This window comes from Thrips palmi, unplaced genomic scaffold (genome assembly GCF_012932325.1).
Source record: "Thrips palmi isolate BJ-2018 unplaced genomic scaffold, TpBJ-2018v1 HiC_scaffold_15, whole genome shotgun sequence".
Lineage (NCBI taxonomy): Eukaryota > Metazoa > Arthropoda > Insecta > Thysanoptera > Thripidae > Thrips > Thrips palmi.
This window is the reverse complement of record NW_023144624.1, coordinates 3,598,597-3,626,498: the sequence shown is the minus strand read 5'-3', so window position 1 is coordinate 3,626,498 and position 27,902 is coordinate 3,598,597. Positions and strand designations below refer to the sequence as shown.

Here is a 27,902-nt window from a genome sequence, read left to right as displayed (position 1 = left end):
ACAAACACACAACTGTCACCGCCACCGCCCTCCTTATCCCTTCATGCACGGTGTCATTTGGCAGATGCTTGTTGTCAAATCAAAGCAGAAAGCCGAGTTAAATGTCGTAATTTGTAGATTACTGATGTTTTGATCAGTAGTTTCAAATACCCAACGAGTACTTGAGTAAGTTACCCCAATTTTTATCACCTGGAACGCCACTGTTGTCGATAATTGGACGAGCATATGTCCCATATACTGTGAATCCTAACCTTCAACGATGAAAATATATCACGATTTAACAGTTCCCGAGCAAGTCATTTCATGCTTTTTCTAAACCTGAAAAATTTGAAATATTTATTTTGACACTGCCACTGTGCATGATTTGTTAGTATGATAATATCTTCAAAAATGAATAACAAATCGTTCTCAACTACCGATGAGCGATTTTTCTCGCCAATTATCTTTTGAATTAAATGGTTTCAGTGGTAAAACTCAGCTTTACCTGCTTCTTCTCCTCTTAAATTAATTGCACTGTAATAAAGTTTTGTTTCAGCTGACTATGGATATTGTAAATAAGTTTCGCTCGACAGTGAGTAGTACAGTCTCTACTCTGTCTGGAGTCCTTCCTGGGAACCCAGTAACACGAGAATATGAAGTTACAAACCACATTGCCAGCGCAGGACCAGGTAACGGAGAACCACATATTAATAATTTACTGGTATCTTGCATGTTATATGTTTTCAGCGATTCATCAATTACTCTCTCTACTCAGGTTTGCTATGGAAAATATACCAAGGCTACAAAAAGTCAACCAAACAAGAAGCTGCAATATTTGTGTTTGAGAAGAGGCATCTAGAAAAATTTCCAAGAGCTGAAAGAGATATTATTTTAGAAACTCTTAAGAGGGGTGTTGCCCAACTCACAAGATTAAGACATCCCCAAATTCTTACTGTTCAGCATTCAATGGAGGAATCGAGGTAAAGCACTAATGAAACTTATATAGTGTGAGAAGTAGATGTTTCAAAAGCCTAGTGTATTGATTGTGTTCTAGGTTTATGAAAAGCAATGAAATTTTTAATTCAATTGTTTGATTTCAGGGAGAGTCTTGCTTTTGCCACTGAACCAGTATTTGCTAGCTTGGCAAATCTTATGGGAAGGACAGAAAATATGCCTTCTCCTCCTCCTAAATACCTCAACAACTTCAAGCTGTTTGATCTGGAAATCAAATATGGCCTTCTACAGGTTGACCTTGAATCTCATTTTGTTTTGATGTCAAAATTTTATCAATTTACCGCTGTTCCGATTTCTGAAATATTATTTTCCAGGTTGGAGAGGGGATGGCTTTTCTTCATAATGATGTAAAGCTACTTCACCGTAATTTGTGCTTGGAGTCCATTGTTGTAAACCATCAAGGAGCATGGAAAATTTTTGGTTTTGATTTTTGTGTTCTTAATCAGGAACAGTCTGATGGACGGGTAAGTTCATACTTTAATTTGTACTGTTAACTACCCTTGAGTTCAGCTGTAATGGTTCTTGTCCATCCACCTCTGAATACTTCTACGCCTAGTTATGGTTTCTTCAGATTCTTCTTTGCCTGTAGTTTCATCGTTTTCTTCTTCATTTTTCTGTACCGATTCATCCTTAAAGTCCCTCTCCTTTCCATGCTTTGTCTGGATTTTGCTACCCTCTTCCTTCAAATCTGATTCATTGCTCTCCTTCTTTTTCTTTTTGCCACCTAAGTAATAAAGTTACTTGATATGCGTTAAATGTCCAACATTCTCATCAACTCCGATACAAAAAGAAAAAGTGTACTTACTTACTTTCCTTTCTGAGATGGATTTAGATTGCTTTCTCTGTTGATGATTTTGTTTTGATTTTCGGACAACTTTGTTTTTGAAGTTACCCTGGACACTTTGAAACTTGGGCCTCACAATGTATAAAGGGATTTTTCCTTTAGGGAAACCATTTCTATCCATAAAGCGGCTCTTTTCTTGAGGTGTCATTTTGCGCCAAGTTATTCCAGCTCTCTTTGCAATGATTGTCACTGGGGCTTGTCCTCGATGTTCATTATAGTACCACATGTAAAAGTTTATGTAAGCATTTCTGCCCATGATTGTTTAGCTAAAATGGGGTTAATTTGTTAGATTATTATTATATTTTGTATTAGTCTTTTGACTTTTTCTCTTTCATTGTTGCTTAGTAGGCCAGCCTGCCTGAGCCAGCCATTGTGACCATTGTTCAGATGTGTGATTTTCATTGTTGTCTTCTCAACTTCTTGCAGCCTCATTGGCCTTTTGTGGAATATGAGCAGTGTGCTCATCCTATATCACAACCTGATTTGGATTATCTGGCCCCAGAGTGTGGACTCACTCTTACTCACTCTCCTGCAAGTGATATGTACTCATTGGGTATGACGATTTATGCAATACACAATGAAGGGCAATCATTGTACACATGTAATGGTGACTACAAAACTTTTAAAAGAAATGTTCAAAATGTAAGTGCGCAAATGGATTTACTTTTTAAAATTAATTATTGAATTTTGTTTCTAAATTCACCTTGCTGTGACTTGTTTTCTTTGTAGATGAAGCAGTTGCCTGCATCTAAGCTCTTGTGTGTAGCTGAGGGTCTAAGGGACATAATCAAATTAATGTTGAATAGTACCCCTGAAGTCAGGGCAGATGCCCACCAGTTTGTCAAGGTGTGGAAACTCATTTCACTGGATCCTCATTACTGTTTTCAGGCTCTTGACATTATAAATTTTGTTTGCAGATCAATTATTTTGAAGATGTTGGTGTCAAGACCCTCAACTACCTTGACTCATTATTTCAATGGGACAACTTACAAAAGTCTCAATTCTACAAGGGGCTGCCTGATGTGATAAATAAGCTGCCTCATCGGGTGTGTCTCAACAGGTTAGACAAATCATTGGAATGGAAGCATTGTTAATTTAAGTCCAAGTTTGAACTAATAACCGCCTCTTTCAATTTTCAGAATATTGCCATGCCTTAGTAAAGAGTTTGTAAACCCCACAATGGTGCCATTCGTTCTACCTAATGTATTACTTTTGGCAGAGAAATGCACTAAAGAGGAATATTGTCAAAAAATACTTCCTGGCCTGAAACCTGTAATGAAAATTCAAGAGCCTATTCAGGTGAATTATTGTTTTATTGCCCATAAACTACCTGACATTTTTCTATAATATGTTTGCCTTTTTTCACTCAGTCTGTCAATTCTCTGCCGCAGGTTCTCCTCATATTCATGCAGAAGATGGAACTACTCCTTCAACTCACTCCTGCAGATGAGGTGAAATCAGATGTCCTTCCAATGTTATATCGTGCTTTAGAATCTGATGCCCAGCAGATCCAAGAGCTTTGCCTCAGCGTTTTGCCAACATTTGCAAGTTTACTTGATTATCCTGCAATGAAAAACGCTCTATTACCCAGAATCAAGCGACTCTGTATCAACACGTCCTACTTATCCGTATGTATTCCTGTATCTTGTAATTCGATTGTACAAAATTTTCACTGTTTAATTTTGGAATTGTATTATTTATCAGGTGCGTGTCAATTGCCTTGTGTGCCTGGGTAAATTGTTAGAGCATTTGGACAAGTGGCTAGTTCTTGATGAAGTACTTCCATTCTTACCTCAGATACCCTCTAGAGAACCTGCTGTTTTAATGGGAATCCTTGGTAATTGCACAAAGTCACTTTTTGTTAGAGAAATAATAAATGTTTCCTTCTGTTTGAGAGATTGTCTGATTTTACATATTGCAGGAATTTATAAGTTGGCTTTGACACATAAAAAACTTGGCATCACAAAGGAGGTCATGGCAACAAAAATCATTCCATTCCTCATGCCACTTTGCATAGAAAATGGTCTCTCTCTGGCTCAATTCAATGCCCTTGTAACCCTTCTCAAAGAAATGGTTGCAAGAGTAGAGTCTGAACACCGAACTAAGCTTGAACAACTTAATTCTATTCAACAACAAACAAGGTATTCTAAACATCAATTGTGTTTTGTAGACAATTACATTGCTTAACCATTTTTAGGGCTGATTTCTGTTTATCCATCTTATATTTCTTACTATTCTTTTTGTTTTCATTGCAGCAATGTCCAACAAAACATTTCTCCTCTATCTGGCACACAACTTACAGCAGCACCTCAGCCAGAAAACGAATTGGACCAAATGTTTTCTAGTCTAGGTCTAGATGACTTTACATCTGGGAAAAGTTCTAAGACTCAACAAATCCCAAAGTCCAACACAACAGGTTCTATATCCGGCCTCAACAGTAGTGGATCCATAGGTTCATTGAGTATTCAAGATAAACAAAGGTGCGCCAGATTTACGGATCTGCCTTTAATATTACTCTACCCTTTGTCATAATCGTAAAATTTTCTTAATCAAATCTAAAAAAATATCTATCTATCTATCTATACTTTTCAGACTGGCGAGTCAACAAGAGGCACAGATGCGACTTCAATCGCAGAATCCCATTTTACCTTCGTCTGTTACCCCTGTTGCCAAGCCACCGGTGAAAGATCTGACATCAACTTTAATGGAAAATCAACTGAAGCAAATAAGCTCGCCCGCTCCCGCGTGGACTGGCACAGTCAAACAAGTAGGATCGCCGACAAGCCCCGGCAGCGCTTTCAGTGCTTTCCAGAGCTCCCCAGCCTTGACGTGGGCTGCGCCAAGCTCAATAGCGGGTAGCAACAACCAATGGTCTGGCTTGTCAAGCACTATTCAGAGTAGCACTAGTCCTGGCTTCTCTGCACCTGCTGCAAGTGTAAACAACGGGTGGTCTCTAGCTGCCTCCAGTCCCCGGCCAGCCGCTCCCATGGGCGGTGGGATGGTCATGAACAACATGATGTCACCCCAGCAAATGCCATTCTCCAATTCTTTTACCCAGTCCAGTTCACAAACCAAGCCATTGTCTGCTTCAGAAATAAATGACTTACTTAGCTAATAATTATGTTTGCGCCAGCTTAACATATAATTTATTTGTTTTTTATTCATCGATCTGGTCCTGGTCACCTTGAAGACCCAGTTTCATTCCTCCTTGTCTATTTATTGAATGTTTTCTTTGCATTCCAATTGCCAATACTTCAACAGTCATTAGCTGCATCTAAGTGCTGGAAGTTTAGTATTGATGGAAAGACTGTGTGGGTTTTGCTAGCTTTTGACAGTTGTGTTGAAACATCATACTCTTGCATTTATGACATACTTGTACAACTCCAGACTTGATAGTGTGTGCGTGTGTGTGATATAAATGTAGATGGAGGGGTAATGTGGAGAAGCTGGTGTGTAATGTAGCTCCCTAGAAATGAGCTTCCACTTGTTATCTGTCAAGCACTTTGCATTGTGTTAATCATTCCCTTGCTTGAGTTGAATCTCTTGCTATTCTGCTAGTTTTTATTGTTAATTGGCATCATGTTGGCATGTACATTTGTTTGTAAAATGTTGCCAGAGTCATTTTATTTCTGTTCTTGTTTTGAAATTTTGATTTTATAAGATACTTTACAAGGTTATTAAAGAATATATCAGCCCTCTGTGAGCCTTAATGATTTTCTGAAATGAATTATTTTGTACTATAGATATTGATAATTTAGGTTCAAGTAACTTATTATGTTTGTGATTATGTATCTAAGTCATTATGAGCTTATCAATGAAGTAAAATCACAATTGTAAAATTTAGACTAGTGAGCCAAAGCTAGAGTGAGGAACCTAAAAGAAACAAAATAACATATGGATGTAATAAGTTAATTGCCATCACTTTTCTTTCCGTCCATGTTACTTCTTTGCCACACCGTTTGAATGATGGTAGGCTATTGACTATTGTATCATCAAGAAACTAAAAGTATTTTACACCATGTCACATAGATTTGATTACACACTACGTAGTAACTGTGTATGAATCTTATATCTAGTTGACTAAAGAAGTATCTAAAGTGTAAATGTTATTTAATAAAATATTTTTTATTGAGAAATCGTATTTTTATTTACAATTGAGATACCTTTCAGTGTTGCCAGCACTGGAGTTCAACAGAAACGAGCCACAAAGGGCTGTAGGAGCCACGCTGCTGACAGTGCCGTGTACATTCCCGCCAGAATCGCCATGCAACTCCTGATGTCCACATCTGAAAAAATGCGAGCCGCTCGTTATAGTGTGCCGCAGTGGCGCCTGGCGCCCCCGAGCCGAGTGCCGAGTGCTCGCTGGAGCGACTGTACTACTCACTGACGAGCGCGGGGGCGATGGCGGTCACGAGCCCGGCCAGCACGCAGAGCAGGGGCTGCGCGCGGTAGCAGGTGGCGCCCCCCATTGCGGCCCTCGTAGCGTAGCGCTGTGCCCACGTCGCACCCGCGGACCCGTAGCCCGCGGCCAGGCACCCCAGCATGAGCCACCACTGCGACCTACCCCAACTCAGCACTGGCAACGAAAACAAACACAACTCAGATTGCGCACGTTCTTCCTCACAGTGTAGGGAAGGCCACCTGCTAGCCACCTGAAACTTTCGGTCGTTGGGCACTACACACTGCTAGTGTCACCAGGGGTTCTCATCTGATCGTGGGCTAGGAGACTTTCGCGAAAGGAGCAATACGCTCTTGCCCATCGTGCTTACACCATAAGATGCATAAGGCTCGGAAAAGAGGGGGGGGGGCAGTCTGCATAAATTACGAGCTCCGAAGTACTTACGCATGAAGCCAGCTGCAGCCACCGCGGACACGACGCCAAGCAGCCTCCTTCGGGACGGTCCGTCGGCGCTCGCTGCAGCGCCAGAGTCCCACTGCCACTCCCATAGCACCGCCAGGCCGAACAGCATGTGGCCCACGCCGGCGACGGCGGGGAGCGCCGCGACCTGGAAGATGGGGACGGGAACGAGGCTTAGTTGGTGGGGCACAAAGACCTTCTCCAGACCACGCTCACGATAGGCTTACCACGTGCGTCTTGGCCCTGGCGCCGAGCTGGGCGATGGCGAGGGAGGGCAGCAGGACGGGCAGGGCGATGCCGGCCAACCTGCAGCACGCCAGCGTCACCAGCGACAGGTGGAACGAGGGCTTGAGCACGGGCCGCAGGTCGGCGCGGCAGCCCCGCGAGTGTGGGCGCAGCATGGAGCAGAGGCGCGCCACGGACCCTGCGACAAAATGGAGGAATGAAAGCGATTTTATTCTATTTTATAATTATTTTTATTTGAGGGGGGCGGGGGTTTATGATGGCGCGCCGCACGTAAGTACCTTTGCGGGGCGACTGCCGTCTGACGAACAGCTCGATGTCGTCGTCGCCATCGCAGTCGAACGAGTACGCGATGTTCCACGCCTGGCCGTCTTCCCCGTAGATGGGGCGCGGGACGCTGCCCGCTCTGGCCGCGTCGGAGGCCGTGCCGTTGGAGGCCGTGCCGTTGGAAGTCGTGCCGTTGGTGGCCTTGCCGAGCCGCGCCGTGGCCTCCGACTTTAGGGCGAGGCCGTTGGGGACGCCGTTGGGGCCTCGGTCCGGATGCTGCCTCTCGCCGGCTCCGTCGCAATGGACCTCCGCCACCACAGTGGTGGTACCTGGCGGTACCTCCGCCACGGCGTGTGGCCCCGGGTTGGAGGGCGGTGCGCTGCGCGGCGCGCCGTCGGCCTCGGCGTGCTCGCTGCCGCCGTCGTCCGACATTTCGGTGCGCGCGTCCCCGTCCCCTTCAGAGTCCTGGCGCGCGGGGGCCAACCGCCACTCCTGCCGGGCATGACGTGACGATGTACGACGTGCGTTCCGACGTGAGCATCGCGATTACGTCACCTTTGAAAGCCACCGGAGCAGCAGACTGACTCAGAGAGTCGTTTCAATCGCTCTGTCTCTCTCGGACCCATACGGGGTGGCGCCCCATGAGTGCAAGAGAGGCAGAGCGACGAGAACGACTCTCGGAATCAGTCTACAGGGCGGTTGCCACAGAACGTCTCCGCAACGGCAGAGGCACGTACCTTGAGCCGCTCGTACTTGTCGGGCTCCTGCTCGTGGCTCGGCCGGCTCGGCGCGGGCGGCGGCGCGGAGGACATGCCCAGGACGAAGGGCGCGAGCAGGGCGGCCGTGGACGCCACGGCGGCGACGAGGAGCGCCACGCTCGCGCCGAAGTGTTGGCACAGGGGCAGCGCCACCAAGGGGACCATGGTCAGCCCCAGCGCGCGGACGAGGCGCCTTGCGCCCAGCGTCAGCGCCGCGCGCTCGCCCCAGAGCTGGCCCAGCACCAGGCGGGCGGAGCGGGACAGGAGGCTGGCGCCCACACCTGCCCAACAAGAACAAGCCACCTTGAAGCTTTCCACTCTGGTGGCGCCGCGTCGCCGCCGCCTCCCCACCGCCACTCACCCGACGTCATGCCCGCGCTGATGCCGGCCAGGATGGGCAGCAGCGCGGACCGCGGCGCGAGGAGCCCCCCCACGGCCGTCAGCAGCAGCCCCCCCGCCAGCAGCACCGACCCCACCAGCGAGCACAGCCGGGGGTGGCCGTGCACGGCGCCCAGCGTCTCGCTCCAGGGATCTGCACGGAGCAAAGGGGATAAGCACTGTAAAATGTCTTACGGCGAAAGGCTGCACCTATGGCGGAGATTTTCTCCACAGTACAAACAAAATTCGTCAAAATTTCTATAAGGTACAGTGAATTCTCAATAAAGTCAGCTGCACCGCCACAGAACATTTTCACCATAATGTAGAGAATCTTCGCTATACAATATTTAGATTGGGAAACCGAGTGCCACTGCCGCGGCAGAGAGAGGAACCCCGCACCTTGCGCAACCAGCGCAATACCCTACTCACCCGCGACGCTCCATGACGCGGAGAAGAGCACGGGCGTCCACAGCAGTCCGTTGCCGCCCAAGTCCAGCAGCGTGAAGGAGCTAGTCGGCAGCGTGGTGCTGGGCAGCTCGTTGGAGGTCGTGCTGGAGGGCGTGGCGTTGGAGAAGACGATGGAAAGCGCGGTGTTGAAGAGAGTGCTAGAAAGTGTGGTGTTGGACAGGGCACTGGTGGTGTTGGAGAGAGTGCTGGAAAGTGTGGTGTTGGACAGGGCACTGGTGGTGTTGGAGAGAGTGCTGGAAAGTGTGGTGTTGGACAGGGCACTGGAAAGGGTGGTGTTGGAGAGAGTGCTAGAAAGTGTGGTATTGGACAGCGCGCCGGAGAGCGTCGCGTTGGCTAGGGCGCTGGGAAGGGTGGAGTTGGGGAGGGCGACGGGGAAGGTGGAGTTGGACAGGACGGGCGGAAGTTGATGAACGAAGCCTGCGTCGCTGGCCCAGAACACGAGCAGCAGCCCCCAGTAGCACTGCAGGCTGGGCACGGTGGCCTGGGGTAGATATAGCGATTCGTCAGCGGTGACGCTTGCGATGACGCCTCAGCCAATCACTCTCTTCGGCTTACCTCGAACACTAGGGAGACGAGCAGGGCGAGGTAGGCGCCCTTGCTGGGCGGCGGTGGCGGGCTGAAGTCGCCCTCGACCGTGGGCAGGGTGAGGTCGATGATGGAGCGCCTCGGCCTCGGCGCCGCGGCCGGTGCTGGCGCCGCACTCGGCCATGCCACGGCCGGCGGCTGGAAGGGGGACGACGCCATCATGCGGGGACGGCGTCGCACTCCCCGACGCCCATAATGTTCGCCACTGCCTCGGCGGCCAGGAAATCGGCGCGGCGATAAGGGAGTGTGTTATCGAAGGCCGCGCGACGCACGCAGGTGGCTCAGGTGGCGAACACGCACGGGGCGGTGTGCTCGGAGACGTCCTCGTCCTCGGCGGGGCGGGCGTTCGGGTCGCGTTGGTGCTGCGCACTGCACCACACTGCACTGCCCCGGGCCGGGCTGGGGCTGAGGCCTGGCCAAGGGCCTGCCAGGCTCTGAGTCACCGGCTCCTTATCGCGCGGTGAGCGGCCGGCGCGGCGGTCCAGCGTCCAGCGCGTCCAGCACGGGCCGGACCTGGACTCCAACCCGATGTCGCGATGTCGCGATGTCGCGGCGTCAGAGAGCACGACGGCGGCGTCTTCCGGGCAAAATGGCTCCGACAAACACAGGCCTTGCCGGTCCGCGCGACGAGAGTGCGCAGTACTCGCACCCGCACCGCACCCGACCGCACCTCGCGGTACCTCAGGACTGGCTTATCAGGAAGACGCCGCGCTCCGTATCTTATCAGCTGCAGTGCGGACCGGCCGGCGGACGCACGGACGCGCGGGCGGACAGCAGACGGGCTGACGGACGGACGGATGGTCTGACAGGCAGACGGGCGGGCTGTCGGACAGGCGGGTGGCTGGCAGGGGCAGGCCGGACAACGGCGTGCCCACTGTAAGCGCGTCGAGCGAGGAGCGAGCGCCCGCGCAGGTGGCCATAGGCAACACGCCGCGCGCAGGTGCCCACTGGGATGGGTGTGGCCTACCTCGCAGGCGTCCGGCAGCCACGGCCGCCACGGCGCGCTGCGCGTCGCAGGGAGCTCTACTGGGTTTATTATCATCTTTGCGGTGTGTTTGGCGACGAGGCACCGAGAAAGCGCGGCCGTGGGGGTGCTCTTCGCTTTAATGTCCCGACCACATGTGCGCGGGCGGCTGAGTAGGGCAGGGCGGGGCGGGGCGGGGCGGGGCGGGGCAGCACAGCCATCACTCTCCAGCCTCTGTGTCGGTTGAGCTGGATACACGTCCAAAAGGTTTGCCGGGGATCTCACAACAGTCGCGCAGTCTTGCTCGGCGCTGTGGGACGTTCTTTCGGACGGCCCCCGTAGCGCGTCTCGGAGTCTCGGAGTCTCGGACGCAGCCCCGGCGCACAGATAGCGTCCCTCGGGCTGCAGGCCGGCCGGGACCTCGCTCTACGCCTAGGGCCGCCACCGGCCGGGGCCTACAGGGCGCGGCCTAGTGCCAGCCGCGGAAGCAAAACAGCGAGGGAGACAGAGACACTGACCGTTATATTGCCTGTGTGCTTCACGCTGCACGCGGTGTTAGTCTACTCATCCAAGCAACAGGAAGCAAACAGGAAACAAAGGGCTCCCTTCTGCGCGTCCTGGACGCCGCCCCGTGTCATAGCCGAACGTCGGGCCGGCAAGGTGCGGTCGCAGCGCGGCCACCTTGCTCGGGGCCTTCTCGGGGCCGCGTAGACGATGGACGGCTCGCGCTGCGAGGCATCGCCAGGCATCCCCGCGATAACCCCTGGGCTGTGGGCTGTGGGCTCTGCGGCGGAAGTACCGCGGGCCGTCGGTAGCCCTCGGCCCGGCGGCTTGCCCGGCTTGCCAGTTCGCGGTGCGGTTCGGGCCGGCGGGGTTAACTCGAGCCGAGCGCCTCCCCGCGTCGGCCGGTCGGCCCGTCGGCTGCACTGCGACTGGACACAGGGAGGCCAGGAAGGGCGCGGCGAGTGGCTCAAGCGCCGCTGGCGCCTCGTTAAGGGCACTTGGCGATGTCACAGCGTCACAGCGTCACTGCGTCACTCGAACCGAGACGGCACTTCCGTACTGCCGCCTGCACTGCGTGACCGACGCAGCGCCGCGCGGGCCGCGGGGTGCGTTCATGTCACCGGCGCGGCGTTGGCGGTCCTCCGTCCTGCCCAGTGCCTGCCTGCTACGCTGCGGCGTTTGGCGAAGGGCTGCTCGCTGCGCTGCACTGCGCGCCATGGCGTCTCGGTGCGGTCAGAGACCTCGGGGCAGGAGCCCTGCGCCGCAAGCAGCGCTCAGCTGCTGTTTCAATCGAATCGAGAAGCGCGGAGAGAAGGAGAGAGAGAGACAGACAGCTGCGGCTATCGGCGCGCCCAATGGGCCGTGCCGGGCTGGGCAGTGCCGCGGTGTCGAAATGCAACAGAAAAGGGCCCGACCGCGAACATCGCTTCCGACGGCCCCCACACTGCACTCTCACTCACACACACATCCGTGCTTCAGATACAGGCTCGTCTTCCTTTCTTTCACATTCTCAATTTCCCCCATCAATCTAATTCGTTTGCTATCTCGACGTACGCATATGCTCTGACACACACACACGCACACGCGCGCCCAGTGTCGCCGCAGACTGCTGCTCCACTGCCGCCGCCGCGATGCTGTAGTAGCTGTCCCCGGGGCCCCGCTGGCGGGGCGAGGCGGGCAGGGCGGGGCGGGGCGGGGCGGGGCGCCCGGGGAGGGTGGCCAGCCGATCGGCTCCCATGCTCCACTCTTTGCCGGTGCGTCCGTGGTGCAGTGTCGGGGCTGTGACTTAGTGACTACCGCGATGAAGTGGTGATGGCGTCCTTGAGGGCGTCCCCGAGGGCGCCGCGGCGCCTCGCGCCCCTCGTCGTCGTGCTGGCGGTGCTGGCCGTGCTGCTGCTGCAGGACGCCGAGGCCGCCACCAAGCGCAGGAAGGGGCCGAAACGCATGCAGAGCCAGCAGCCCGCGCAGCCGGGCGCGCCCGACTACGACAACCTGCCCCCGGACTACTACGACTACACCGAGTTCGAGGACGGTAAGGCCGTCGCCGAGGCCATCCCAGAGGCTAACCTACAAAAAGGAGGGCTGGGCTCGAACTTGGCCGCGGTGTGGTCGCTGTTCCCGCCAGTCGGCAGCGCAAGGCGTGCGTGTTGTTGGGACGGAACTGCCGCCGACTCCGACTCTCTGGTCTCAATGTCTGTGCGGGTGCTGGCGGCTTTCGGTCCCGTGCTGACGTTGTAAGGGCCGGTGTCGCCTGCACGTGGTGGCTTCCTCTTTCCTCGACGCAACGCGCCGCAACGCGCGGCCCAGAAGACGGCCGCCTTTATCGAGATGCCTCCGGTCCGGTTATCAAACCGCACGCGGCTTTTCGGGGCCCCGCGCCCCGCCCCGCGCCACCCCGCCCCGCCCCGCCCTGCGCCCCGCTGGCCCGGCCGCACGTTCCCGCCAACCGAAAGGCCGCGAGGCTGCGGGGGCGCTCGAGAAACGTCAATGGGATTCTGTGCCGAAGCTTAATTTCCACGTTCTCTCCGTCGACTGTTGTTTTGCCCCGAAGTACCTCCGTCTTTGAGCGGCGAGGCGTGCCCTCTGCCGCTGCGGCGACAGGGTGCTGTGCACGGACTTCCTTCCTTTCCACGTTGGTCTAGCGCAGATGTTGGCGCTGCAGGGTGGAGTAGGAAGCAATAATTGCTTTTGGACTTTGATTGCGTTATCGAGTGACTTGTGAAACGGATGCCGCGATGCGGCGAAGCGGCCCTAGGGGGTCAACGGATACTCCCCGTCCAGCACGTGCGCCGCGCCGAGTCCGAGACACCAAAACACGAGCTAGCGGGACCTGCGCCGCCTGCGCCTGCGGCAACGTCGACCGGGGAGCTTCTCAAGTTTACAACTTGCCTTGCAGGAGAGGGGAGCACCGCGGCTCCCCAGGGGCCGGCGCCACCTGAACCCGTGCCCACACTGCCGCCCACCCCGCCACCGGTGACCACCCCGCAGCCTTTGGACGAGAGGCCGACGGAGTCGGACCTGAGGACCGCGTCGTCAGGTAAGGTCTCGGACGGCGGCCCGTCGGCGAGGCGCACTGCGCACCAATCCAGTGCGAGACTTTCCCCTTTCCATCTGACAGGCAGCACTCGCGGCCCAGTGTACACCTCGCCTTGGACACCCGCATGGACACCGACGCCGTCTCCGTGGACGCCCACGCCCACCCCGTGGACGCCCAGGTTCGAGCTGACGACGGAGCGGACCACGCCGCAGCCTGCGTCCGAAGGTGAGGACTTGTTTTGGCCGCGCCGTGCCGCGTTGCCGTGTTTCTTCTCTATCTCTGCTTTCCCTCACAGTGGAGGGGTCGTGCACATTCGAGGGCCGCTGGTACCGCGAGGGCGAGGACTGGAAGCCGGACGCGTGCACCACGTGCGTGTGCACCGGCAGCAGGGTGCAGTGCGTGCAGAACGGCGACTGCAACGCAGGTGGGTGCTGCCCGACGCGACCGCGGACGCGACGCTCCACGCCCCGGCGGGGCGATGGCACTGTCTCTCACGCACACTAGCGCAATGCCCCGTGAGTGTGAGAGAGACAGAGCGATGAAAGCGCCGCTTGGAATCCGGGTGTGTTCCAGGTCCCCACTGCACCGGCGTCGTCTGCGTGGACCTGGACTGCGACACTCACAAGTACATCCCGTTGGGGCAGTGCTGTCCGGTGTGTGCGGGTGAGAGAACGAACACAATGTGAGAGGGGGAGAAGGGAGGAGAGTGTGTCTAATGCACAGCCATGTGTTCCATGTTGCAGATGAAGTGACGGCGAGACCGGTAAGCTCGACACTCTTCTTTGATCGACGGACGACTGTTGGGTTATTCTCAGCCGTTCTGACTGCGATATTTAAACCGTTTCTCGCAGGTGAGCCCCTTCACCCCGACGTACCCGCCGCCGCCGGTGACCGTTGAGGGCGCCAGGGTGAGTGCCTGCGCCGCCTGCGCTCTGCTGGCGACGCCGCCATTGGCGCTATTGGCAGTTAGACGCAGATTCATCGCTGCGCTGCTGCGCTACACTGTGTTACTCGCCCTAACGCTATTAGGACCAATCAGGCTGGGCTGCTGGGGTCAGCGGACTGGGGAAGGGGAGGGGGAAAGGGGAGGGCACTGGCTGAAACGAGCTGAAGCGTGCACTGCGGGCCCTTTGAATGGCGCGTCTGATTGCAGGGTGAACCCGGATACCGCGGCGAGCCCGGCCGGCCCGGAGACAGCGGCATTCCTGGAACGCCGGGGTCGCCTGGAATCCCAGGAAGCCCGGGCCCTCCAGGACCATCTCCGGATGTAAGCTCAACGAAAATGTGAGTATTTGGACCCAGGGCACCTGCTTATCCGCGGTTTCTGCCCGCAGCTGACGTCGTACTACCAGGAGCTGGCGGCGCAGGCAGCTGGCAGCGAAAAGGGCCCCACGGGAGTCGCCAGCTACCCGGACCCGTTCCGCTACCTGCAGGCCCAGGTGGGGCCCGTGGGGCCGCGGGGGCCGCCCGGGCCGCCAGGGCCGGCGGGGCCTCAGGGCTTCCAGGGCATCCGTGGCGAGACCGGCGAGCAGGGCCCCGGAGGACCGCAAGGACAGGCCGGGCCCAGAGGGCTGCCAGGGCTGCCCGGCAAGGACGTGAGTCCCTACAACGCCCGCAGGCCGCAGGGTCTACCTTCTCTCCGGTGTTCTCTTCCCATTCCACTGCACTGTTCTCCTCTTCTCCAGGGCGAGGCCGGCGAGGACGGCGAGGCGGGGCAGGCAGGCCCGGCGGGGCCCCCCGGTCCGCGGGGGCTGCCCGGCATGCCGGGGCTGCCTGGCACCAAGGGCCACCGCGGCTTCCCAGGACTGGACGGCGGCAAGGGCGAGCAGGGCACGGCCGGCGAGAAGGGCTCCATGGGGGCGGCGGGGCCGCTCGGACCCCCCGGTCCGACGGTACGTGCGCGACGTGCGCGAAGCGGCGAGGGCGCCCACACCCGCGACTCCCGCCCACCTCGTTGACGCCATTCGTATTTTGCAGGGCGGCGCTGGTCCGCGGGGTGAGCGTGGCAGGGAGGGGCCGCCGGGCCCCCCTGGCATCAGGGGCATCGACGGCACAGCGGGCCCGCCAGGCCAACCGGTGGGTGTTGTCTTGATTTCATGGACGGCTCAGCGCTGTCGCGGCGGCGGTTGACTCTCGCTTTCGTTCCAGGGCGGCGTCGGCAAGCCAGGACCACCCGGCTTCCCCGGCAACCCCGGCAACAAGGGTGACCAGGGATCGCAGGGGCCGAAGGGCAGCCCCGGACTGCAGGGACCACGCGGTGAGCGGTGCCGATGCCGAAAACAAACGAAAACCACCCCGGCGTCGCGTCGCAGCGTTCTCTCGCTGAGCAGTCTGTTTCATGTCTTGCAGGCGAGTCGGGGCGTCCCGGCCAGCCGGGCGACACGGGGCCGCAGGGCGCCGCCGGCAAGGACGGCAGTGCCGGCGACAAGGGCAGCACGGGGGCGCCGGGCATCGCGGGGCCGCCAGGGTTCCCGGGGGCGCGCGGGCCGCCCGGCCTCAACGGCAGTCCCGGCGAGCCCGGAGTGAAGGGCCTGCCGGTACGTCATGCCAGCGACTCATTGACCACTCGTCTGCAGCAAGTACACTATGCTCTCAGTACCAACGCGTCGGCTTGGCCGTGTTGCAGGGCACGCCCGGCGAGCGCGGCTTCAAGGGCGAGGCGGGCATGAAGGGCGAGACGGGGGCGTTGGGGCAGCGGGGGCTGCCCGGTGCGGCCGGCCCCGAGGGCAAGCGCGGCAAGCGAGGCATGCGAGGCCCCACGGGGCCCAGCGGGCCTCCTGGCGAGCGGGGCGTGGCGGGGCAGCGGGGACTGCCCGGGCCCGACGGCGCACCCGGCCCCAAAGGTAGGTGCAGGCTGCGCGTCAGCCCGCCGCGTAGCGCGTAGCGCTCCCCGGAGATGTGGCACACTGTAATATCTCCTCCCCCTCCCTCCGCAGGACAGTCCGGCGACCGCGGAGCAGCGGGGCCGCAGGGCCTGAAGGGCGCATCCGGAGAGCCAGGACGCCCCGGCACCCCAGGGCTGCAGGTACGGCCCCGCATTCGCCACGCGGTCTCGCCAAACATCCAAACTCCTGGAAGACGTGAATTCCTTTCGGCTTTGGTTCGTTTCAGGGCTTGAGAGGAGCGGCTGGAAGGCCGGGACCCCCCGGGAAGACAGGCAACCCCGGCGAGCGCGGCATTCAGGGTGCGGATGGAAAACCCGGCGAGCAGGGACCTCAAGGTTTGCAAGGTTTGCCAGGGTCCATGGGCATGCCTGGCGACAAGGGACTTACGGTGAGTGATGGCTGCGATCTAGGTTCTTCAAACCACGGTTAGAGGCATTTTGCAGGCTTGTCGCATTGCGCTGTGCGCGGGGTGGCCAGGCGGCAGGCGACAGGCCCGTTGCGCTGCGCTGTGCGAAGGGTTGCCTACCCACCGATTCACAGGCGCTAGCGGGCACGTCGCGTCACCGTCATCTCGCTTGTCTTGTTCTTTCCCAGGGCGAGGCGGGCAAGGACGGTGAGCCGGGTCCTCCCGGCCCCCAAGGACCTCGCGGCGATGCTGGCAAGGATGGTGCGACGGGCCCCCAGGGCCCCCCTGGTCCCCCCGGATCGGACGGAGAGAGAGGCCCCCCAGGGCCAGCCGGGCCGACCGGCTTCCAGGTACAGCTCCAGTTCCAGTCTCGGCTGCTCTCTGCTCCAGAAGCGCACGCCTGCAGCCAGTGACTCTGCTTCCAGGGACTGCCAGGACAACCCGGCAACGCGGGCGCTCCGGGCAAGGACGGCGAGGCCGGCGTGCAAGGCCCTCCGGGACCGCCCGGACAGGCCGGCTCCAGGGGCGAGAGGGGCTTCCACGGCGAGCGCGGACCCGTCGGCCCTCCAGGGACTCCAGGGCCGCGCGGCGAGGCTGGGGCTCAGGGCGCGGACGGCACCCCCGGCACGCCCGGCGCCAAGGGCAGCAAGGGCCACCAGGGTCCCATGGGTCTGGTGGTGAGTGCCACCAACGAGTACAACGAGTACAAAGGGACTGAGCGCAGTGTAAGGTCGCCGCACCGAGTGATGCGTTCTTGACGTGTTCCAGGGCTTGCCTGGAGGCCGCGGGCTGCCAGGACTTCCAGGAGACAAGGGCGAGCGCGGTGCTACCGGTCCCATTGGCCCTGAAGGACCCGCAGGTGCGTTTATCGCCCAGCCTCTCTCCCACTGACAGTTCCATCGCTCTGGAGCTTCCTTCCACCTTGAACACCTCTTCACGCCTTTTGCAGGCCGTGCCGGCGAGCGGGGCCCGCAGGGCATTCAGGGATCCCCGGGACCCCCCGGAGAGCCCGCCGAGCGTGGAGAGACAGGCCCGCCCGGCCCTCCCGGCGAGTCCGGCGCGGCTGGCTCCCCGGGCGAGCGCGGCGCGCAGGGGCTGCCGGGCCCGCCGGGCTTCCCTGGCGCGCAGGGCCTCGTGGGGCTGCCGGGCGGCAAGGGCGAGCGAGGCCTGGCCGGCATGAAGGGCGAGCAGGGCAACCCCGGCGCCGCGGGCGTGCCGGGGGAGGCCGGGCCGCCGGGACTCGTGGGGCTCACCGGCGCCAAGGGGGCGCGCGGCGAGACGGGGCCGCGCGGGGAGAGCGGACTCATGGGTCCGCCCGGCCGGCCCGGGGAGCAGGGCGCCGCGGTGAGTACGCCCGCAGTCCGTCTGTTCGTCCGCCTGTCTGTCTGTCTGTCTGTCTGTCTGTCTGCTAGTGAAGCGGCGTGTTCCGTTTGCAGGGACATCCGGGCAACCCTGGACCTGCGGGAGTGGCCGGGCTGCCTGGCATCAAGGGCACGCCCGGCGACGTCGGCCGTCCGGGCAACCCCGGGCCGCAGGGGCTGCAGGGCGCACCGGGACTCGAAGGGCTGAAGGGAGACGCCGGGTCTGAGGGCCCCATCGGGCCCGCTGGACAAGCAGGCCCTCAGGGCTCGCCAGGTAAGAGGTGGCGTCACAGCGCGGCAAAGTTCGTGAAAATGTAGACGGATGTCTGAAAATCGTGTTTCGGGCTGACTCAGATCAAGGGTGATTTAGGGCTGAGGATCACTGTACGTTCCGTCGTTGCTTCCAGGTGAGCGCGGGCTGCCGGGACTTCCAGGGCCCACGGGGCCCACGGGGGCGCGCGGGCTGCGAGGGGCACAGGTAACAGCATGGAGTGGTGGCCGCTCGGCCGCTCCTGGAAATGCGGCGGCACGGCGGTCGAAAGCTCGCCTGACACTCCTGCTCTACTTCCGCTCGGCTTGTTGCAGGGCGAGGCTGGACCGCAGGGCAAGCCCGGCTCCGAGGGCGCCCCAGGCCCCATGGGGCTCATCGGGCCGCCCGGGCCACCAGGCCCCACCGGGGAGCACGGGCCCGAGGGACCCCCCGGCAAGATGGGGCCGCCAGGCATCAGCGGCAGGCCCGGCGACAAGGGACCCATCGGCACGCCCGGCGGCCCAGGCAACCCCGGCTCCCCCGGCTTGCCGGTGAGTGCGGCTCCACAGCCACTCTTCCTCTTCCGGTTCGCTCGCCTCCTGTTTCGCTCACCGTCTCTTCCCACAGGGCCCACCAGGACAGCAGGGACCGGCCGGCACCCCCGGCGAGAGGGGCCTCCGCGGCGAAACCGGGCCCCCGGGCGCGGACGGGCAACTGGTGAGTCTGGGCGTCAGGCTACGTCAGGCGGGCTGGGGACTGATTCCGACAGTCGTTTCCGACGCGTTGCCTCTCTCGCACCAGTAGGACGCCTCGTGAGTGTGAGGGAGACGGAGTGACGAAAGAGAATCCTGGAATCAGCCTAGGCAAGGCCTGCAGTGCGCGGCGTGCGGCAGTCCTCGCGTGGGACGCACACCAACCGCGCGTCGTGTCGTTGTGTCATTGCAGGGCCCGCGAGGCAAGGCGGGGCCCCCGGGACCGGAGGGCGGCAAGGGCGAGCGCGGCGAGCTGGGCCCCAAGGGCGCCAAGGGACACCGAGGACTCATCGGGCTGCAGGGCCTGCCGGGGACACCCGTAAGTACGGGTGCGGCTCGCTGGCGGCATGCTGACTGCACGCGGCGCTTGGACTCATGCTTGTCGTGTTGCAGGGCCTCAACGGCGAGCGCGGCCTGATCGGGCCGCAAGGGCCCCCCGGCAAGGACGGCGAGCCCGGCCAGAGAGGTGAGGCGGCGGCGCGGGCGTCAACGCCACTGTCTGAGGGGCATTTCCTTACTGTGTGTCTCCTTGCAGGAACCCCCGGCCGCGACGGCAGCCCCGGGCCCATGGGCTTGTCCGGGCCGCCTGGACCCAGAGGCCCTCCCGGTGACGGCGGCTCGCACGGCACCCCAGGTAACCCTGGCCCGCCAGGGCCTCCGGGACCTCCTGGCGAGACCATCGGCTACGACGCGGCGGCGCTGGCCGCCATCATGGGGCAGTCGCAGAGCAAGGTGAGCGTCGCGGGGCAGCCGACCGATTCAGGCGAGTGGCTTATCGTTCTGTCTCTCTCGCGCCGTTATGGAGAGCCCCGCGAGTGCGACAGAGACAGAGCGACGAAACGACTCGTCTGAATCGCGCGGCAGACTTGGCTAGCGCTCCCATCCTTGACATCCTGCTCTTGCCACAGGGCCCGGACCCACTCATGGGCGGCGACGAGCCCCCCAGGATCTTCGGCAAGGAGCTGACGGAGGCGGAGCGGCGGGACCTGCTGCTCAAGGCCTACAACCACGTCAAGGAGTCCCTGGAGAGGTTCCGCCGGCCGGACGGCAAGAAGGACGCCCCCGCCAGGACCTGCCGCGACCTGCACGTCGCGCACCCCGATCTGCCTTCGGGTAAGGAGTCCCGCCTCGGACAATGTCTGCGTGGACTTTTGCCTTTTAACAGTGTGTTGGACTGGGCCTTCTCTCCTTCCAGGCGAGTACTGGATCGACCCCAACGACGGCGACCCGCGCGACGCCATCCTGGCCGTGTGCGACATGGAGCGCAGGGCGACGTGCGTCACCCCGCAGCCGGACCGGTCGCCACACGTGCACTACCGCGGCGAGGAGCAGGAGGTGTGGCTGGGCGACATCCCGGAGGGCATCAAGGTGAGCCAGCGATCCGCCACGCGCGAGCGACGCCGAACCACTGGGACCTGAACTGAATCAATCCGCCTTCCTGTGATTGGCAGCTGACGTACAAGTCGGACAGCAACCAGTTGGGCTTCCTGCAGCTGCTGTCCACCACGGCGCAGCAGAACTTGACGTACCACTGCAAGGGCTCGGTGGCGTACCACGACGCGGCCAAGAACACCTTCCGGAAGGCCGTCAAGTTCCTGGCCTACAACGACGCCGAGATCACGGCCCGCGGCAACCAGCGGTTCCGCTACGAGGTGCTGGAGGACGGCTGCAAGGTGAGTGCCCGGGTTCGAGTCCCGCCTGTCGAAAGGCTTTTTCTTTTTTGGCTAATCGTGTCCTCGTCCCGCAGCACCGCAAAGCCGAGTGGTCCAAGACCGTGATGACGTACCGCACGGACAAGACCAGCCGCCTGCCCGTCCTGGACATGGCCGTCAAGGACGTCGGCAAGGAGGGCCAGAGCTTCTGGCTGGAGGTGGGCCCCGCCTGCTTCTGGTAGCGCGGCCTGCGGCCTGTGGCTGAGGGCGTCTGCTAACGACTGACTAGCAAAGCAGACCAAGAACCACTCAAATTTTACACTGACTGCACTGCCGAATGTACTTTATTTCATTTTGAGATAGTTTTATGTAGTTTGTAAGAAACGAATCGATACTGCCACTAAATTAGGTTTAATTTATAGTCTATGTGAAAAAGGTGAAACTTCTCCTGTCACAGAATGTGTCAAGTATTTCGAACAATATTGAAGTGAATTTTATACAAAGGAAATAAAACAGACTTTCTTTATTTGAGTTGTGTATTTTTACATCTCAACCTTCACATTTAGTGTTGCCTGCAGACATCACCTCTAGAGGGCAAAGACCACACAGTGCCCAGTGGGCTGAGGTTGGCAACCCTATTCCGACACTGAAGCATCATCTCCTGCACCCTTCCCACGCGCTTCCCAGCAAGATGCACTTGCCGCCGCTTTGAAATTGGCGCGGCGCCGCTCGACGCCCCAATGACGTCGTGGCTACGTCGTGACGCCCGTAGCGGAGCCCTGCCCCTGCAAACCGATTCCGAAAGCCGTTTTCGTCGCTCTGTCTCTTCCGCACTCGCGGGGCGCCCCGTTCGGGTGCGCGAGAGAGAGACAGCGACGAGAACGACTCTCGGAATGGGCCTGCCAGCGCGGTGCTGCCCTCTGCCGGGGGGCGGCGGCACCGCCCGTCCACCCCCGGGCTCCCGGGTCGATGCGCGGGGGCCGCGTCCGGGGTGGCGGCGCGTCCGTCTCGCCTGCCGCACGGCCTCGGCGGCCGCGACGGGGAGGCCGCGCGTTCGAACGCGCCCCCGGACGCAGCCCCCGTGGTGCGCCGTGGCCAGCCCGTCCCGCCCCGCGCGCCCCGTCCATGTTGTGGCAGCGCAGCTAAGCGCAGCGGACGAGTTTTCCCCTGTCGAGAAAAAGACGCGCCGCGCCCCGCCTCGCGGCCGCCCGCGCCCCGACGACGGTGCGAGCAACGCGCGGGCCTCGCTGTCAACGCGACTTGCGGACTCGTCATCGGCGACGACCACCTTGGCGACGACTGGCGGACGCAAGGACCCCGTCAGCCCCGTCCTTCGAGTCTCGAAGTGAGGTTAGGAGTCGCCCCGCGCGAGAGCCCGATGTGTCCCCGAGGCTGGCCGTCGCCGTGATCCATGTGAGTATGTCTTTCATCCCCTCGCTCTCGAGGAGCTTCCTGGAGGGCCGCGTGTCGCCGTTTGGCGCCTCCAGTGTGGTGACAAGGGGCCTGGGTGCGGGCCGTGGTGGCCGAGGCGCCCATTGTGGTCATTGGTCACTCCTTGGCCGCCTGCTTCTCGCTAGCTGTTTCCTCTGTTCGACTCTTTGGCCGACACTCGTTCTGCCTCCCCGTTTTCGTCTTCATTTTCGCGCAAGCGAAATGACTACCAGGTCCAAACCACCCCGTGTTTTCATTCCCACACTCGGATGGTCGAGGACGCGCGAGTGGGCGCAGGGTAGGGGGAGGGGGAGGGGGGCTGTCCGCTAGATCGCGCCTCACGGAATTCTTACCATCTTTACTTCGGTTCGGGCTGGGTTTCATCGTTATTCGTTGTGATGGAATGGAAGCTGCCAAGATACGCAACGGAAAAGCCACTCTTTTCTGGGCCAAGCGGCTAAAACAACGGTTCTCAGCCTTCTCCGACACGCGACTCAAAAATTATCGCCGCCCCACAGTCAAAATTAAGTCCCCCTCCTCTCTGGTTTTCTGCTCTTTACGTTTCTACTTCCGGTCTCATACGACCCTTGTTCGTTAGTTTGAGCTGTCAAACGAACGAGGGCACGACTGGACACAGTGTAATTTGATCAGGGCACCCTTTTATCCCGTCTACGACGCCAAAAGGACGATGGCACTATTTTATTCCGTCTGCATGGGCGAAAGGACAGTGTTGTTTTGAAGTAAGATTCGGGACCAGGGCAGCGTGTACAAGGTGCACGCAGGTCATTTCTTTCATTTCAAAGCAAGCTTTGGGACCAGGGCTGCGTGATTTTGCATATGAGGTGTGCACGGTGGTCACTTTGACCCCGCAGCTCGCAGAGTGCAAGCTGGTTGCCAAATGACAGCGCGCGCGAGGCGTGTCGGGATAATAGATGCCTGTTGCCGCCACGCGTGGCCACGCCACGCCCCACCGGTTAGGCCGCAATGTAAACGCTGCAGTACTACTACATGCCGAGGTGCGCCTCGACGGGTCGGCCCCCTGCAGCCGTCCGGGAGGGACGGCACGGCGTTGACGACGCCGCGTATGGACGTTGCGGCCTTTGCCCGCCCTTCCTCGCCAACAACAACCAGGGGGTGGGGTTCACGACCGGGGTTAGCGACGCGAAGCTAAAGGGGTAGGGGTCGGGGGTGGAGTGGGGGTTCCAGGGGAAAGGCACGCCGAAGCGTATCAGGGCGATAAAGTCCAGGACCCCCAGCAGGCCGAGCCAGCAGGCAGTGCGGACTCTCCAGGGGGTCACCAGTCACCCCGCCCAGCCACACACTCACACACAAACACACACACGTGCTGTACTTTGTGTTGACGTTCCGGTGCTCACTCAACCGCCGGTCTGCGCGCACAGATAAAACTCATCCGGAAAATACGCGTCCAGCCGATTTCGCTTCGAGCTTTCTGTCTCCGGGAGACGATTCCGCCATTGTGTTGTATGTAACGCCAAGTGCCCCTTGAAAACTTGCACGATCAGCCCGCCCCACCAGTAGCGAGAAACAAGCCGGCTGGATCCGGGCCGTGCACGAGGTCGTGCAGGAAGCCCCCGCCCCTTCTCAGCCCTTCTCCCTTCTGCCCTTCCGGGCGAGTGCCCCGCTAATTTCTCGTTGGCCAAGATTTTGGGAAGCGCCGCCGGCAAGCCGCCGGCCTTCTTGAGGCCTTATCTCAACTTCATTTTCTGCGTCGGAGCAAAATCAGAGAAAAACAGAATTTAAGAAAGCGGGGTGGGGGAGAAAAGTTTCGGCAGACGAAAGATGACTATCATTTCGGGTCAATGGCTGGCTCGGCTCATCTGTCTGAAGTTTTGTAAATGGCAATCATGAGGCAGGGTAATGCAGGAGGCTATCACTGTTTTACAATCCCTAAAGAGGAAAATAGCAATCCTCAAGGAACGCGCCGCAGTGCCATGGTTCGTGGTGCAGCCTTCCAACGAGACGGCTCTGTGGGGCTGGGCCCTGGCTCGAGCCCAGCCTGGTGCCGCTGTGGTGGCAAGAGAGTCCTTCCAGTCAACTCTAGGGCTCCAGCGCTCTAGAGTCACGGGCACAGCTCATTGCGGGGGTAGGGCTTGGCTGAGATGTCACTGCGGCTCGACTCGGCACGGCCCAGCCAGCGAGGGTGCTCTGCCTGGCTCTGCGGGGCCGCTCTGCTCGTCGCTGAGCGCTGTGAACCGGAGCGGCGTGGATTACACGGAGCCGAGCAGGTTTTCCGCAGTTTTCTCCGGGCCTACAACGTCTCAGCCGCCCCGGCCTCTCAGACAGCGCGCTGCCCGATGACGTCACCCCCGCGACGCCCCTAATCGCGCAGGCGCCGCGGGAAGGGGCTGGGCGGGGCGGGGCGGAGTGGGGCGGCACACCCACACGCGCACGCGGCGGGCCCGGCGCACGCACGGCGAGGTGCAGTCCGGCCGCCCCGCCTCGCCACGCCCCCCGCGCAGTGCCCGACGGGCTCCGAACCGTGGCGCAGCCGCCACTGCCGCCGTCCTCTGCGGACGCCGACCGCCGCGAGCACGCCGACGACCGACGAGGCAGCCCTCCACCGCGACGACGGACTTGTCGACGTGGACGCGGAGGGCCGAGCCGCGAACGACCGAAACGACCACGCCGCAGGGTCGGTGGGCCTTGGCACGGTACACTGTACACTCCAGCCGCGCTGCTGCAGGACGAGTAGAGTCATCCCGCCAAGCAGCGGAATTTGGATTACCATTCCTGCGCGCCCCGGATGCCTGCGAGGTGGGTGCCTGTCTGCCTGGCTGCCTGGCTGCCTGCCTGCCTGCCTGCCTGGCCGTCGGACCTGGTGGGGGTGAAGTCCACGACGTCCACGGCGTCCACGGCGGCATGTGTCGCCGGCCGGCAGGGCGACGTGATGGACGAGCCGCTGCCGCTCCCTCGCCTTCACTGCTAAAAATGTCTCTCCTGACGTGCACGTGACATTATTTGGCTGTTTGTCACCTTCCTCGACGAAAAATGAATTGCTCGTCGGCTTCCGCGTTCAGTAACGTTGCACCCCCGAATTTTAACAGTGTTCCCCCTGCCCTCGCAGGGTAAGAAACGCATTTGCGGTTGTTTTCCTACACGGCAAAGGGCAGCCGGGATGCCCTCCGCGAATAGCCCTCCGCCCTCCGGCCGGGCTGGGAGCAGGGCTGCGAGCAGGGCTGGAGAGCATAGGGCCATTCCGGCCTGGACGCCGGCCGGCCCAATCCCTGACGTAAGCCCTCTGCCCTGGGCTGGGCTGGGCCCTATATGCCCTACGCCCTGGCCCTTCACCCCGAGTCCTTCCTGGTCCTTCCCCGGACACGCTCAGCCCTCTACCGTGTTTGCTGAGACTAAATGGACCCTGGTACGTCCCGGCCAAAAAAATAAAAAAAAACTTAGCTATAAATAAAAGCGTTGATTTCGTTGGGGGAATATATTGGCAGATCGAAATTTACGACGAACTGAGCTGAAATCGAATACCACTTAGCGGCCCGTGGCGTGGCGTCAGCCCGGCTTCATGGCAAAGTGGCTGCCTGCTTCCGCACGACACCAAGTGCACGAAGGCGCACGAAGGTGCCGGGAGCGCGTCGGCCCTCGACGCCGTGGTCACGCGCGTGCGGCGGCGTGCCTTGGCGTGCCTTGGCGTGCGTCGCCGCGCGGCATACAAAAACACTTTCGCTGCGCGCGGCGCGTCTCTGGCGCACGACGCAGAGTGTGCCGCCGAGGTGGGCCGGCCCGCCGCACCTCCACGACGCGCACCTCCAAGTTTCAAGTTAGGGGTTCTGCGGCGGTCATTTCGTCGACGGGCACCAACGCCATAATGGGACATTCCACGTGAATCCAACGACGGTTTGGAATCGAGGTCCTCGGATTTCGACCTAAGTGGTATCAATCGATTCGGTATCGGCCCCTGACTCACCATGTAAATTTTTTTGAAAAAATTTTGAACGGTTTAGTTTTTGCACCAGTTTTATGGTTTTAAAAGTTTTAAAATAGTAAAAACAAAAATTTTTTTTCAAAATTTTTTTTAGGTGTTCTTTAGGGTTTAGGAATGAGGGAAAAGCATTAAAAGATGTTTGAGATCCATCTGGGAGGTTTTAAGGGTAGTAAAACCGGTGAATTTTGGTGAAAATTTGACAAATTTCACTGTTCTGAAAATACGTCATCATGGATTTTGGCCAAACTTTTTTTTTCTTTTCCTCTACTATTGGTGCATACTCCCTTAAGAGGGTTTGGATGGCCCGCCACAATTTTTTCTTCTGGAGCCTATAACATGTCTAATTGCGGCATATTTTCCCCTTTAATTGACTGTTTTTTGTCGTTTCTCTCATGCGCTTACTTGGTCGACCATGCAGATCACTCAAAGTAAGGATATCAGGGCCCAACACAACTTCTGATAGCTAGCTCCTCTATATGCAGACTTTTAGGGACCCATGCAATCATTATCATAGTTACTTTACACAAATTTATTTTATTTTGAGCACATTTTAACTCATAGATCTCGACTAACCTGAGACATGGAGTTTTGAAGTGGACAAAAGTTTAGTGACAACTCACTATTTAAGGATGGCAAGATTCAGAAATTCTTAATGGAAAGAGTAATCAAGTTGAAACATGTGCTGTACTACATAAAGTCCCCTTCGAAACTCCGTGTCTCAGGTTAGTCGAGATCTATGAGTGAAAAAGTGCTCAAAATAAAATAAATTTGTGTAAAGTAACTATGATAATAATTGCATGGGTCCCTAAAAGTCTGCATATAGAGGAGCTAGCTATCAGGAGTTGTGTTGGGCCCTGATATCCTTACTTTGAGTGATCTGCATGATCGACCAAGTAAGCGCATGAGAGAAACGACAAAAAAACAGTCAATTAAAGGGGAAAATATGCCGCAATTAGACATGTTATAGGCTCCAGAAGAAAAAATTGTGGCGGGCCATCCAAACCCTCTTAAGGGAGTATGCACCAATAGTAGAGGAAAAGAAAAAAAAAAGTTTGGCCAAAATCCATGATGACGTATTTTCAGAACAGTGAAATTTGTCAAATTTTCACCAAAATTCACCGGTTTCACTACCCTTAAAACCTCCCAGATGGATCTCAAACATCTTTTAATGCTTTTCCCTCATTCCTAAACCCTAAAGAACACCTGAAAAAAATTTTGAAAAAAAATTTTTGTTTTTACTATTTTAAAACTTTTAAAACCATAAAACTGGTGCAAAAACTAAACCGTTCAAAATTTTTTCAAAAAAATTTACATGGTGAGTCAGGGGCCGATACCGAATCGATTGATACCACTTAGGTCGAAATCCGAGCACCTCGATTCCAAACCCCCGTTGGATTCACGTGGAATGTCCCTAATGCGTTCTCAGCGCGACGTCGGCGCTACCTTGCAGTGTGTGTGTGTGTGTGTGTGTGTGTGTGGCGCAGTGCGGGCTGCGTTGTGCGTGCCCTACTGAAACGGAAGACAGTATTCGCGCGCTCGACGTGGACTTACGCATATGGCTGGTAGTGATCGCAGAGGCCATCCGGCAGGGTTGTTAACGCTAATTTGAAAATTTAGCGCGCTAACGCTAACGCTATTAGCGCTGTTCGAAAAATTTAGCGCGCTAAATCTGCCGCTAAGAGAAGTTTTAGCGCGCTAACGCTAATTAGCGAATTAGCGGCCCTAACGCTAATAAGCGATTTAGCAGCCCTAACGCTATTTAGCGATGCTAACGCCAGTTAACTTTCTCAGGCCTTAAAGGCAGGCAAATAA

The 27,902-nt window shown here is 58.3% G+C and overlaps 5 protein-coding genes across 8 annotated transcripts in view; 3 read left to right on the top strand and 2 right to left on the bottom strand.

Annotated features, from left to right (window-relative positions):
- Positions 1-24: 24 nt before the first annotated feature.
- LOC117641469 (SCY1-like protein 2) lies at positions 25-5,973 on the top strand. 2 transcript variants are annotated; one of them, XM_034378824.1, is made up of 14 exons: positions 25-165; positions 536-668; positions 755-959; positions 1,080-1,224; positions 1,308-1,457; positions 2,264-2,479; positions 2,567-2,683; positions 2,755-2,897; positions 2,977-3,136; positions 3,229-3,465; positions 3,542-3,674; positions 3,759-3,978; positions 4,093-4,317; positions 4,430-4,952. In XM_034378824.1, the coding sequence occupies exons 2-14, from the start codon at positions 542-544 to the stop codon at positions 4,950-4,952; spliced, it is 2,601 nt and encodes an 866-aa protein (XP_034234715.1). In that variant the 5' UTR covers positions 25-165; positions 536-541. The 2 variants fall into 2 exon arrangements, with proteins under 2 accessions (XP_034234715.1, XP_034234716.1); XM_034378825.1 differs by having other exon boundaries at positions 30-165; positions 525-668; positions 4,430-5,973.
- Positions 954-2,351, bottom strand: LOC117641475. Its single transcript, XM_034378839.1, has 2 exons — positions 1,799-2,351; positions 954-1,717 (listed from the first exon to the last, which is right to left on the bottom strand). Exons 1-2 carry the CDS (start codon positions 2,091-2,093, stop codon positions 1,500-1,502), a joined length of 513 nt encoding a protein of 170 aa, XP_034234730.1. The 5' UTR covers positions 2,094-2,351; the 3' UTR covers positions 954-1,499.
- Positions 5,938-10,069, bottom strand: LOC117641470. 3 transcript variants are annotated; one of them, XM_034378827.1, is made up of 10 exons: positions 9,365-10,069; positions 9,007-9,290; positions 8,771-8,958; positions 8,325-8,495; positions 7,943-8,244; positions 7,220-7,697; positions 6,923-7,119; positions 6,681-6,843; positions 6,222-6,413; positions 5,938-6,123 (listed from the first exon to the last, which is right to left on the bottom strand). In XM_034378827.1, the coding sequence occupies exons 1-10, from the start codon at positions 9,554-9,556 to the stop codon at positions 6,026-6,028; spliced, it is 2,265 nt and encodes a 754-aa protein (XP_034234718.1). In that variant the 5' UTR covers positions 9,557-10,069; the 3' UTR covers positions 5,938-6,025. The 3 variants fall into 3 exon arrangements, with proteins under 3 accessions (XP_034234718.1, XP_034234717.1, XP_034234719.1); XM_034378826.1 differs by having other exon boundaries at positions 8,771-9,290; XM_034378828.1 differs by lacking the exon at positions 6,222-6,413 and having other exon boundaries at positions 8,771-9,290.
- Positions 10,070-12,263: 2,194 nt separating this feature from the next.
- Positions 12,264-21,206, top strand: LOC117641136 (collagen alpha-1(I) chain-like). The gene is made up of 31 exons (XM_034378253.1): positions 12,264-12,393; positions 13,258-13,398; positions 13,480-13,623; positions 13,694-13,822; positions 13,972-14,061; positions 14,142-14,161; positions 14,250-14,306; positions 14,552-14,665; positions 14,733-14,993; positions 15,084-15,290; positions 15,376-15,474; positions 15,547-15,655; positions 15,748-15,935; positions 16,025-16,241; positions 16,335-16,423; positions 16,510-16,671; positions 16,878-17,039; positions 17,115-17,366; positions 17,458-17,548; positions 17,639-18,033; positions 18,126-18,324; positions 18,458-18,528; positions 18,636-18,851; positions 18,928-19,017; positions 19,246-19,371; positions 19,446-19,518; positions 19,588-19,790; positions 19,961-20,165; positions 20,248-20,420; positions 20,504-20,725; positions 20,800-21,206. The coding sequence occupies exons 1-31, from the start codon at positions 12,306-12,308 to the stop codon at positions 20,944-20,946; spliced, it is 4,740 nt and encodes a 1,579-aa protein (XP_034234144.1). The 5' UTR covers positions 12,264-12,305; the 3' UTR covers positions 20,947-21,206.
- Positions 21,207-21,927: 721 nt separating this feature from the next.
- Positions 21,928-27,902, top strand: part of LOC117641457 — a 56,495-nt gene continuing 50,520 nt past the window's right edge. Inside the window, exon 1 of the mRNA XM_034378794.1 lies at positions 21,928-22,117. The gene's annotated coding sequence lies outside the window, so the exon portion shown is untranslated. The remainder of the gene's footprint in view (positions 22,118-27,902) is intronic.

Bases quoted from the DNA above. Each gene is read 5' to 3' on its own strand.
- LOC117641469 (XM_034378825.1), top strand. From the start codon at position 542: ATGGATATTGTAAATAAGTTTCGCTCGACAGTGAGTAGTACAGTCTCT. The intron at 2,480-2,566 runs GTAAGTGCGCAA...TTTTCTTTGTAG, and splicing joins TTAAAAGAAATGTTCAAAAT to ATGAAGCAGTTGCCTGCATC. The intron at 3,137-3,228 runs GTGAATTATTGT...TCTCTGCCGCAG, and splicing joins AAATTCAAGAGCCTATTCAG to GTTCTCCTCATATTCATGCA.
- LOC117641475 (XM_034378839.1), bottom strand. From the start codon at position 2,093: ATGGGCAGAAATGCTTACATAAACTTTTACATGTGGTACTATAATGAA. The intron at 1,718-1,798 runs GTAAGTACACTT...TTTATTACTTAG, and splicing joins CATCTCAGAAAGGAAAGTAA to GTGGCAAAAAGAAAAAGAAG.
- LOC117641470 (XM_034378826.1), bottom strand. From the start codon at position 9,556: ATGATGGCGTCGTCCCCCTTCCAGCCGCCGGCCGTGGCATGGCCGAGT. The intron at 8,496-8,770 runs GTGAGTAGGGTA...TGCTCCGTGCAG, and splicing joins CGCGTCATGGAGCGTCGCGG to ATCCCTGGAGCGAGACGCTG. The intron at 6,414-6,680 runs GTAAGTACTTCG...TTTCGTTGCCAG, and splicing joins GGCTGCAGCTGGCTTCATGC to TGCTGAGTTGGGGTAGGTCG.
- LOC117641136 (XM_034378253.1), top strand. From the start codon at position 12,306: ATGCAGAGCCAGCAGCCCGCGCAGCCGGGCGCGCCCGACTACGACAAC. The intron at 16,242-16,334 runs GTAGGTGCAGGC...CTCCCTCCGCAG, and splicing joins CGGCGCACCCGGCCCCAAAG to GACAGTCCGGCGACCGCGGA. The intron at 19,519-19,587 runs GTGAGGCGGCGG...GTCTCCTTGCAG, and splicing joins CGGCGAGCCCGGCCAGAGAG to GAACCCCCGGCCGCGACGGC.